Here is a 12,459-nt window from a genome sequence, read left to right on the forward strand (position 1 = left end):
CCTGAAGGACTTCTGCTGAGTGCCAGGACAGTAGCATATGATATCATAGGAACATAGGAAGCTGCCTTATGACTCAGTCAATGTTGGTCCATTTAGCTCATTACTGTTGACACTGTCTGGCAGCCGGTTTTCAAGCAGCATTCTTTATATACTTGGAGATATTAGTAATATAATCTGAGATTTTTGGCATGCAAAGCATGAGCTATGGTCCTTCCCCTATGTAATTTAGCCATTCCATTAAATTGTAATGCATTTTGATGCAGTGACATTCGTTGTTTTGTATTAAAGCGTTTTGAAGTGGAAAAAGAAAACTCCACTCAAGGCAGCTTGCAACATAGAACATTACATTTTCATTAATGACAAAGAGAGGGGGGGGAATCAGCAGTTTAAAAAGATCATAAAAATATTGTCTGCCTCATATAATAAAAGCCTGCCAGAACAGAAAGTAGTGATGGACAGGGACCAAATGCACTTCATTGATTTGATTGACCATGTATTTCTATGCCACCTTCCATTCAAAGGAGTCCCAATGTGGCTTACCAACAATAAAGAACAGCCACAGCTCTAAGCTACAATTACAATGTCTGGGCCATTTAGAGCTGACCCCACCAAGGCATATAATACCATTAACAAATCAACAATCACATGATCATAGGTAATTATAAAACAATACTAGCAAAACAGCAGCTAAAACACAGGCTAAACATTCACCCTCACCCCTCTGCACATATGGCCTCAATAATCATTTACTTTACTGATTGAAATACAAATCCCAGAAAACAAGAGGACATTGATCCAATAGAAATACCTACAGACAGAACCATACTGCAGCAAACACCTTGTCACCAAGGTGTGTGGGCAGCAGCCCCCCTTCTGTTCCCCAAAAGGAGTACGAACCACCCCCTCGCAAGCAATCTCCATCCAAGAAACAAACAAAAGCAGTGAAACAAACAAAAGCAGGTGGGCTATCCAGTAATTGGCAACGGACACACCTCATCACTCTTCCCAGTAGCTACAGCTCATCAGTGTCCAGGCTGCTAGAGCTGCCAGTGAACTGGGTGGGTGGGTGGAATTAGTTCCCTTTCTCCTCTCCCTTTGCTCGTACTACCTGGTAGTCTGAGAGCCAGTCAGATTCTCTCCATCCACGTTTCATGCTCCAGCTGCTCACCACTAAGAAATTCCTCTCTTTTGTCCCATGCAGCTGTGCTTCCACATTTAGCAGGACACAGAGGATGGCCTCTCCTTCTGATCTAAGGGAGCAGGCGGGATGGTGTGAAGTTATTGCAGGTCATGGCACTTTCATACCAGCCCTGTGGAGTGTTGTGTGATTCCAGATGTGGAGGGCAACCCATTGGGACACAGATATCAGATATTATCATGGGGGAACCAAGTTAATTCCCCCTTCAGGCATTATGCTGGAAGAACAAAAGCTATGGAATTGAAACACAAATGCAGCAAAGCAAGCCCAACGAGATATGCCCAACTTGTCAGACATTGCTCATTTGCTACACCTGTGCAAGCCACGCTGTGTGCAACAGAGTTCAGAAATTTAGGAACCAGAGAAATAACCTCTCAATAACAGGTTAGACAGTATTGTTAGGAATTACATATGTGACTACATTATTATGCTGAGATCTGAAGCTATCCAATTCTACAACATCAGTAACAAATATTAAATTACATCATTTAAGGGAGGATTTTAGAGAAAAAACTGCAGTTTCTTTCTGATGAAAAAAGTGTTAATGGAATGTAGCTGCATGAACTCTGAAGCTTTGTTCTCTGCTAGTTGACCAGCTTTGCTGGAGTAAACTGTCCTTGCTCAGTGTGATAATAGGGTAACATGTTTCCCTTTGTGTTGTCAGAAATATTAGTGCTGGCTGGTTGTCAGTCCATTTAAGTTCAAGTGCAAGGGGTGCCGCCATGTGTCACTATCCCAAAGTATCTGCTTGAATCCTTTCTTTCTAAGCCACAGCCTGAGCTCATCCACCTACTCATGTTTTTAATATCCTCCTTTGGCATTTCCAAGCCACCCACCAGAGATCTACAACCAATTTGTTTCATTAGTCAAGTACTGTAGATTAATCTTTTCTGTTGTACCTCGGCTAGTGGTCAAGTTAATCTCAAGAAGCTGGCACAAGTATTGCTTCAGCCAAGAATCATTCTGCTCCATGGCTTTGGGGTAAATACTGTTTTGGGTGCCTGCTAATGCTCCTCTTGAAAAGGCCAAGTAGGGCCTCTAGGTAGCATGTGATGCCAGTTTCAGAGCACTATTAGCCAGATGGTGTGTTGGAAATATTCCACTGCCAGCAGCCGGCAGCTGGCATGGCTTTGTATGAAATCTAATCCCCTTTCCTCAGTAACAGACCGTTTTCACCTTACTGCCAGCACCAGTGCATGGAAATCCTTGCTTGACTTCAGTAATAGCTAGTAAACCTATTTTTTGTAACATTCATTGAATTCAGATATGTGTTTTTTTAATCTGATATTTCTACAGTCAGTATTTTATTTTTATTTTTATTATTTATCGGATTTATATACCATCCTTTATCACAAGATCACAGGGCGGCTTGTCCTCTTTGATCCATAACAGTTTCACTTCTAATAGGTAGCTCCCATCCTGTGAATTAAGTTGATGTCTCTGCACTTGCTCAGGACACATACCCCTATAGACATGTGTGCATTTTTGTTCAGGAATAAGGCCTTTTGAAACACAAAAGACTGGAAGGGAATTTAGCTCAAACGTGCTAGGAATTTGTTGTTGTTTAGTCATTTAGCCGTGTCCGACTCTTCGTGACCCCATGGACCAGAGCACGCCAGGCACTCCTGTCTTCCACTGCCTCCCGCAGTTCGGTCAAACTCATGTTCGTAGCTTCGAGAACAATGTCCAACCATCTCGTCCTCTGTCGTCCCCTTCAACTTGTGTCCTCAATTTTTCCCAACCTCAGGGTCTTTTCCAGAGGGTCTTCTCTTCTCATGAGGTGGCCAAAGTATTGGAGCCTCAGCTTCAGGATCTGTCCTTCCAGTCAGCACTCAGGGCTGATTTCCTTCAGAATGGATAGGTTTGATCTTCTTGCAATCCATGGGACTCCTCCAGCACCATAATTCAAAAGCATCAATTCTTCAGCGATCAGCCTTCTTTATGGTCCAGCTCTCACTTCCATACATCACTACTGGGAAAACCATAACTTTAACTATGCTAGGAATTACTTACTTGGAACTCTGGCTCTTCTCTTCTGGAGGGTAGCCTGCTGCCTGTTTGGTAGAGATGCTTTTGCCCCATCTGGAACATGATACTTTTGCCCAGTGATTTCCCCTCCTGGTGCAGTCCCAGACCACACAGGAGCCCACTGACCTGCTGGAGGGGCTTTGTGGGTACAGGGGGCTGCAGATGAAGAGAAAGGTTGGTTGCTCAATATGCCTTCTGCTTGCACACACCAATGAATTCCATTCCATTTGTATAACTAATGTTTCTCACATTATTTCAACACCTGACTTATTTTTGTATCCAAAATGAGTAAATTGGATGTTGAAGTTCATTGATTTGTGCAAGATCAGAAGCCTTTAACTTCTATATGTTTTTATCATGGAGTAAGTGATCATGTAAACTTGAGGGTACCCAACAGAGTGCTCTCCAAATGTTGCTGGACTCCATTGGCCATTCTAACTTGGGCTGACGGGAGTTATAGTCCACAACATCTGGAGGGCACCACCTTGGTGATCCCTAATATAAAGAATTCAGTGTTGTTCTCTTTGGTGGGTGGATCAGTTTCAATCAACAGAATGGCATGTGAATGACCCAAAAAGGTATTCTTTGTTAGAATTCTTTGTTGTGAAATAATGATTGAAAGTGATTTATCTGTTAGCGTAGACAGAATTTGTATCTCAAGGTAGCATTCTGGGGTGACAAACCTCAAAAAAAATTTTTTTGACTCTGTCCTGAGAAAAGTTTACCAGCTTTCTTTAGAGGAAGTATGGAGAAGCTGTAGCCCTTTAGGTGTTCTTGGACTATAGCTGCCATCATCTGTGACTATTAATAACGACAATTTTGTTATTATTGGCCATGCTGGCAGGGTCTGATGGGCATCGATTTCCAACAACATCTGGAGGGCCACAGTTCCCCACCCCTGATATAGCGTGTGGAGGATAGGTGTACATCCTTAAATATGAAATATAAACTGGTTGTAGGTATCACACCATATTTCCCAAGCAATTTTCTGGATACTGGCTAGCTTTCAAATAAATAAATAAATAAATGAAGTCTATTTTCATTTGTCTTTAAAAAAATACTTTTTCCCCCACAGGTCTCAGTCAGTTGTGGACCCTGGAGTGTTAAAGCGCATGGATAAAAATGAAGAAGAAAACATGCAGCCCTTGCTTTCTCTTGACTAACAATGTCTGAGCATCGAACATGAATTGGGGTGGAAGGTATTGCCTTTCGGCAACAAGCAAACCATTGGGAGGAGAATGTGTACCAGCCGGAATCCTATTTTTCATGTTAATGTAGCATAACGTAATGAGGCAGCAGGTTTTGCCAGTCAGCCTGGAACATGTGTGCCCTGGGCTGGAAAACAGGGTGGAAAGGAAGAAGATGAAAAGGAGCAAATATCAATAATATATTCTGTTAAGTGCCAACCTGTTTGTAAATAGAGTCTATTCCTTCTCTTTGCATTTGTAAGTAATGGTAGGGATGTAGTACAGGAAAAGGGAAAAAAGAGTGGCTATTAAAATATGCCAGTTGAATGCACTGTAAAAGAACGAAAAGCACTCTGAGAAAAAAGAAAGAAAGAAATCAGACCTAAGTAACGTTCATCCTTTTTATACAAAGCCATATTACACCTTTCATATGGACTGCTTTATTCTGTTCCAACATTTTCCCTTTAAATGAGAAGATATAGGGTCTTGTAGACATCGTTGTAACTGGTGTGATGTTACCTGTCAATCAGATTGTCTTTCACAGACATTGCTGAGATTCATGACGGAGACTAGAAACCATATGAGAGAGAGAGAGAGAAAGAAAGAAAGAGAGAGAGAGAGAAGAAAAAAAGAAGGTATAGACACAGGGAGCCAAGCAGCATTCTTTGGCATATAAGACAACTGGTTTTTAATCTTTTAATACTAAGTTCGGGGTTTTGAGACCCATTTAGGTCCTGAGCATAAGGTGGATCTCAAAGCATCTGCCTCTTATCTGGTCCCCATTTGAGAACTTTCCTCCTTGACTGGACCATTTGTAGTAATGCTCAGCATTCCACACATAATACTCAGTAGCAACAGATTGATGCATTTCTAAAACTTACAAAACTGAAGTCTGAATACATATCTATATATTTTTACCACTCTCTACATATAAAGTGTCATTGGTAGATAAGTATATGTAATCAAGGATTTATAAAAACAAATCATACCTATTTGGTGTGTTTAGAGTTTATTATAGATTGTATATTAAGACAATGTCATCGTTAACATAGTAAAAGATTAAGTACAGCATCCTACTTTGAGCAAGGTTTAATTGTTATAAGTACGGTGTAGTACAATACCATGCTAACGCCATCTTTTGTTTTGTGATGTAATTGTGTAGATGAAACATGTGCCATATTAGACAGAAAATACATTTTTACCTCAAAAGACTAAACAGTCCCTAAAGTGGACTGAACACGGTCAGCTGTAGTTTAGGGGTATATATTCATCTTTGATGTGTGCTGATATGCTTGTGTATTTTCGCCGTACATCAAGACAAGAATGTACCCTACAACTATACAGATCTCTGTCATCAGAATTTAATATGCCACTTGAACAGGAATGACAAGATCTCTTTCTTGCAAAAAAACCAAAATGTTACTACCAAACTCTTAAGGGCTCTGAAGAAATATATTGGAATTAATTATTGGATATTTAAGATGCCTAAGATCAGGCTTAATGCTGCGACAGATTGTGTTCCCAATGAAAATCTTCAGTTTCAAGACAGTAGAATGGCTTGTTTGTTTTAAATCGCCTCCATACCATTCAGAGACAACCTTCAGATAATTCTTGGGGAAAGAGAAATCAAAATACATTCTGCCTGTACTGTCTTTGTGTAATTCAGATACTCTGTTGAGACACCATACGCATGTCTGCTATCATTGATTTCCACTGCAAGCTAGTGTTAAAATGATGCGAGGCTGTAGTGTATTCTAGACCACTTAATGGACTGCTGGATCCACAGTTAAGAAATTCTTATTTGGCTTAATTTTTCTTTTCCTTATTTAAATTATGACAATGGTGTTCTTTGCAGGCTAGAGCATTACGCTTGGTTACATATTGGAGCATTCATCATTCTAATAACATGGTAAACAAGCAACCTATCTATTAAGCATGGAAGCCTTCATAGTGGGAACACTATGATGAATGCATTAACCAAAAGGGAACCTGTTTTTGACAGGAATGGCTTGTCGTTGACAAGACCTATGCTTATCACATCCAGAGATCTTAAGTTGAAGGCTGTGATCTTTAAATAATGACTGCCTATTCTATGATATCAATTGCCTTTGGGCCATCTCACTGAATAAACACTTAACAGGAAGCCATGGCCAATCTAGGCTAGCTAGCATATGTGCCAGGACCAGCAACTGTATCTGGTTTGACCCTTGGTGGTACGTAAGCAGCCTAACATATCACAAGACTGCAGCCTCAGAGTTTTCCTAGAAATACAGCTGCAGAACCTTTAGCAACATCAGCAGTAAGAACATTGCATGTCTCTACATGGGGTTCTACATCAGTTCCCATGGAGTAATTTGATTAGATATGTGTTATTTCTAAATTGAAGCTTGGGTCTCTAACTTTAGAAGTTCCCTGTATAGCACTAATACCTTTTTGCATGGCTCCTTAGGAATGAGCAAGCTGTTTAATGATTGGGATCCTTATGATTCCAAACTGATAAGAGTTAGACAATTTGGTACAGAAAACATGTTAGGCAAAATGAAATGATAATTTGTTCTCAGCTCTATAGTGGATAAGCTTAACTGCAGGTGCAGACATTTGTAGCGATGCCAGACAAGAGGACAAGAGATCTTGGTGCAGCACAAAAAAGTGTCTGGTGTTAAAAACAAAGATGAAACACACCTGTAGTTGGCACCTGTCTGTCTCGGAAGACAACGGACAAGTGTTCTTTTACCGGTGAGATCAAACTGTTGGCAGGTTGCAACACTTACTGTGGCTGTAGATGCAGGAGAGACATGATCTGTTGCAGCTGGGGCAGATGATGATGCCCGGTTGTGCTGTTGCAGACACACCATGGTGTTTCTTCTCTCTGTGATCCTCCCAGAGGTCATTTCTCCTATGCTATGGATACACGACTTGACTGCCCATCTCCAGGCACTGCAGTCATCTGCAAGGGATTCCCATAGAGTGGGGTTTATGTTGTCAGGCTTCATGTCATGTTCACAGACATCTTTATAGCACAGAGTTGGTCTGCCATGTGGCCTATGGAATCCAGTTAAGAGATCAGCTCACCTATTACGCAATTTCATCAAACCACATTGGCAGCAACATATAATGCATGGCTCCGAAATTATATCTGTGAAATGAATAATGGCATCTGTACACAACTGTGTTGTGTACATACAGTAGATCTGGGTAGGTGGTGAATGAATGATCTTTCTGGTGGTTAAAGTTGGGAGATGTTGTGTTATATGGTATGCTAGTCACTTTGAAGTCTTAAGATTTGAGATCTGCCAAATGCACACGTTGATAGAGATAGGAAGCTCCGGGAACCCTGGAATTACGCTACAGCCAGTGTCTCATTGTACAATAATATCCTGGCTGAGGCAGTAGGGAAAGAGCTAAGCAAAGGCTTTGTTGAGTGGGAGAGCATGCTCACTTCATTATGGGCTACAGGAGCTATCCTTTCAGGACCATATGCATGTCAGTGTACCATCTGTTTCCCTATAAATCCTTGTTCTCTGGCAAAAAGCTTTTATTCAGAAAGCCTAGGGGGCGGGGGATAAATGAATTCAAGCCTCAAATACTGTGTTATGTATCACTAGGGCCTGTCCCCATGATTCCTTCCATATATATGCTGTCAGGAAATGGATTATAGGTGGGTTTATTTCATAGGTTGAATCACTCTCATTTAGAGCAAAAAAAAAAAAAGATCTTTTTTCTTGCAGTGTCAGAACTAATTTGCCCAGAGTTAACATGTTCCATATTTAAGCTTCAGTCAAGTCAGTGGCGCTTAAGCCACAGTTGACAGTTTCTGAATGTACACAGACAGAACTGCTGCTGGTGTGACTGAGCATAGCTTTATTAATTCCACTTTACAAAAGCTGAATTTCATTAAGGCTGTTATCCTGGCCTCACTTACCTGGGAATAAGCCCAGCTGAATTCAATAGGACTTACCTCTGAGTAGTCATGGTTAGAATTGCAGTGCAACTCACTTTTAACAGCACAATCCCATCGAGGTCTACTCACTGGATATTAGGTATAGAAAATGGGTATATGATGGCATCTCTAAAGGTTATTATTTTTGCAATCTTCACGAAACTTCATAAAGGAAAAAATCAATCTTACCTCATGAAACCTCTGTATACTAAGTGGCTCATTTTAGTTTTATTTTTGCATTTGAATTCTTGTCTCTATGTGCAATTTCTGAAATGCATTGTGATGCCTATTCAGCTATTGCTGTAATGAACACTCAGATAGTCCTCTCAGGAGGTAACACCATGATTTTACATAATTCAGCCTCCATATTTTGCTGAGAATAAACTGATATGTTCCAAAAGGAAGTACTCTCGTCGTACAAAATCGGGTCTTCAGAGAGCACCAGCAGATTCTAGGCGCACTATGTCCCATAGCCACAAATTAATTCTGCAGCAGATTTTCAGAGGTGGTTGAGGGAAATTAATAGCTTATTCCTGAGCAGGTTTCTTCCTTTTATGAATTCAAGAAGGCTTATGATGCCAGTAGAAAAAGTCCTTTAAACGAGAAAGCCGACCCCTTTGATAGAGGTGATCTAAAGGAATATAGGACATGATAAAAATCTTACTAATTGAGCCATCCTTGGGTACAACCTCAAAAGCAGTTTAGGAACATCCTGTACCTATTTTACATGTTTGTCTGAAATATAAACTAAAACATACTGAGAGCTAGATCCTTGGCAAAGTGATTGTTTTGACTATCATATCCTAGAGCAGCCACGGACTGGAGGTTCAGCCTTAAATCTCACATAAGAACACATGATGCACATTTTTGTTACAGGATCAGCAATTTCACATTTGAGAGAACTCTTGGGTGGATTCCACACTGACCCAGTGAGTTGTTCATTTTATTTCTTAGTAAAGCCTACGACTTCATCTTTTGTCACCACTGCCTCAGATGCTGACTCCCTTCCCAAGAAAGTTAGTTCAGGCACAGGGATCTGCCTTACATCTTCCACAGTTAAAACAGATGCAAACAATTCATTCAGATTCTCTACGGTCTCATTTTCCTCTTTTAGCAGGCCTTTAACTCCTCTGCTGTCTAAACATCCAATTACCTCTCTGCTCCTGGTGTTTTTCTTCTTGGAAATTGTTGGGTTCAACATTTTAAACAACATGCTTCTTAAATTATTATTTTTCCTTCCATCCATTATTGTCTACTTGCATTTCTTTTGCCAAAGTTTACATTCCTTTTTGTTCTCATTTCGACAACACTTCCATTTTGCTTCCTTGACTGCTTGATACACATTCTGGTATCCTCTTGGTCTTGGTGGTACCTTTCCCAGTTCTAGCTAAGCTTCTATTATTGTGGTTTTTAATAACCCCAAACATTCTGGGGAGAATGGTAGCTTTCTGCTCCTCAGGGCACATCTGGACCTCTGCCATGGCTACGATTCCACCCCCGAAGTGGTGGTCCCCAGCAAATATGCATATGTGCCATCCTGCCGCCACACCCTCCATCTACATTGGTCAACACCAATATATGGGTGGCAGCTGTGTTAGGATTGGACTCTAACTCTCTATTGGGTTGCAACTGTTAAATGTCAGTGCAAATCATGACTTCATTGCCATTGCTTTTATTACCACATCTAGTTATGTGTAGGAAAGGGTTTACTAAACCCCTTGAAACAAGGTCACATTTCAGCCTAAGTTAAGTACATGCTTACTGTTCTGAATGAAATATCTGAATCTGGCTCATGCCAAATCTCAGTAAAAAGACAGGCTTCTAAGAATACCTTTTGGTTTGTTGCCATCAACAGGCTTCTAAGATTTGTTAGAAGCTTATGAGCCCAGAGGCAGAAACTGCAACCAGGCAGTTTTGTGGTTTTATTTTGGATTAGACGCTTGATAGCAACTGATATGGCATTAACATGAACGACAATATTAAGCATAAGTATGTTAACATGAAATCAAGCTAATGAGATGTCATTTCTTTTAAAGCTTTGTACTGTAAAGTGCCATATTAATGTGTATAGTAGTGCCTGTTAGATATATAAATATGTGCAAAGCATTGCTTATCATATTGTGCTGGCATTATATCAAGATTTTTGTTGTTTGTGTCACCGTTCTTCAGGTGAAAAATAGAAACTGAGGCCTAAATGCATGCAGATTTCAGATCTGTATTCTTTGCCAATTAATGTTTGAGGCTGGTGGAAAAAGTCAAGCTGGTAACTTCCCAATTCTTTTCCTGAAATTGCCCCACGTGGTCGAATTGAGAATTAACAACACCTTGGAAAATTGTAGGACACATTAATCATTGGCCCATCACATAAGGATGGTGGAAACTTCATCACAAAAAAGGGGGAAATACACCTCAGGGTAACTGTTCTGTCGAAAAATGGTGCAAATCAGGCAAATGTTTTCAGAGAGGAAATGTTGGATGACTTGTCCATACTCTCAGTTGAGCACTGCTAGTCTGTAGTGATTAATAGATTACTAATAGCACTGGCTTTTGTGCTATTTTTAAATACACATCTAACATTATGTATTTCTGTCTCTGTGTGATGTGCAGCACAATCGTTCATATACCTACTAAAAAGTAAGCCTTGTTGAACTCAATGGGGCTTATTCTCCCAAGTAAGTGGGTATGGGATTGCAGCCAGAAGCATCTTTCATGCTCACTCTCTTTTGTGTTATACGTCTGTGCTACCTGTTCATGTGACATTTTTGACTAGGATGGGGTTAAGAATGGAAAGTGAATGATGCCGACAATTTGTGTAGACCATATTGCAGCCAAGTTACCTAAAGCTGTAAGTGCTGGATTTGAAAGAGAAAGATTTTTTTTTAAAAGGAAACACTGAAAAGTTAATTCAGAGAGGGAAATGGAACTGATTTTTTTCCAGTGTTATTAAAAGCCAGCCAGTTTTCAGATGAGGCAGGGACCACATTCCCATGTTCGTTTTTGACAAGAAAGTTACGACATAATGACATTACCTTTTCAATTTCACCTGGTAACTGTTCTTATAAAATGCACCTCCACATGGTGCCAGGTGGTATTTATCACATTAGGAAATGCTTGAGGCCTGCCAGGTGCCCCGAGGCGATATTAAATAGCAGGCACATTTATAAGAATGACCCTCCCTATGAAACTGACAGGGTAAAATTGTATTGTGATTGAATCTGGGATTTGGACCAAATCCATGTTGCTAATGAGAGTTCTGCTGAGAGAGATCTTTTTTCTTGTTCACTGTACTGACTGGGAAGAACGTATATTTATTGTACTACATTTGTGCCAAAACTGATCAGTATAAGTACATGGAATAGAATGTTTCAAATTCATTTATTTGCGCAAGACTCTTTGAAAAGTTGTAACAAACCTTTTCACTGTTTATATAAACAATATATATTTGAACAAAAATAAACAACTGAAGCTAATTAGTAAGGATGGCTTCAATTTTGTCAAAATAAAGCTTTGATGAAAAAATGGCTCAGGACATCTTGATTTTGTCTTAATTTTCATGGCTTTTTCCTTTTCTGACAGTACTGAGAATCAACAGTTTTAAGAAAAAATAGTAACCTTATGATATGTTGCTTAGATGATATTAAATATAAACATCAGCTAATTTTTGAATTATTTTTGATCCAAACTCATTTTTTTATCAGACCTCCTTATTATATTTTAAAAGTTGTTTGCATATCATAAATCTGAATTGCCTTCCTTCTAGAAGGAGCTCAGGGCAATGCACAATAAAAATCCCACCAGGACAGAAGAACATATCAAATGAACAAACCATATACAAATAACTATACATTCCCTGGAGAAAGGGGAAAGAAGGCAACATTTGATGTGCAAAAGGAAGAAGAGATTTGGGGGCTTAAAAAAAAGTACTGCAGTGTTCTGCATTGTCTAGGAACTATAGGATGAACTCTGCCTCCCTAGAAGGTGAAGCTAGGGCAAACCTGTTTCGTTGCTGCCTGTTGTATTTGAGGATGGCTTTGCTGGATCAAATCATCAAATCAGAGTCCCTCTGGTCAAGCATTCACAAACAGAGCACATTGGAAATGAATACC

At 39.9% G+C, this 12,459-nt stretch overlaps 1 protein-coding gene across 1 annotated transcript in view; it reads left to right on the forward strand.

Moving 5' to 3' along the window:
- Positions 1-4,786, forward strand: part of CLVS2 (clavesin 2) — a 35,312-nt gene extending 30,526 nt beyond the window's left edge. The window contains exon 5 of the mRNA XM_035110688.2: positions 4,302-4,786. Within this exon, the coding sequence (XP_034966579.1) occupies positions 4,302-4,389 (88 nt within the window). The 3' untranslated portion in view covers positions 4,390-4,786. The remainder of the gene's footprint in view (positions 1-4,301) is intronic.
- The last annotated feature ends 7,673 nt before the right edge of the window (positions 4,787-12,459 follow it).

The sequence above is a fragment of the Zootoca vivipara genome, chromosome 3 (genome assembly GCF_963506605.1).
Source record: "Zootoca vivipara chromosome 3, rZooViv1.1, whole genome shotgun sequence".
NCBI lineage: Eukaryota > Metazoa > Chordata > Lepidosauria > Squamata > Lacertidae > Zootoca > Zootoca vivipara.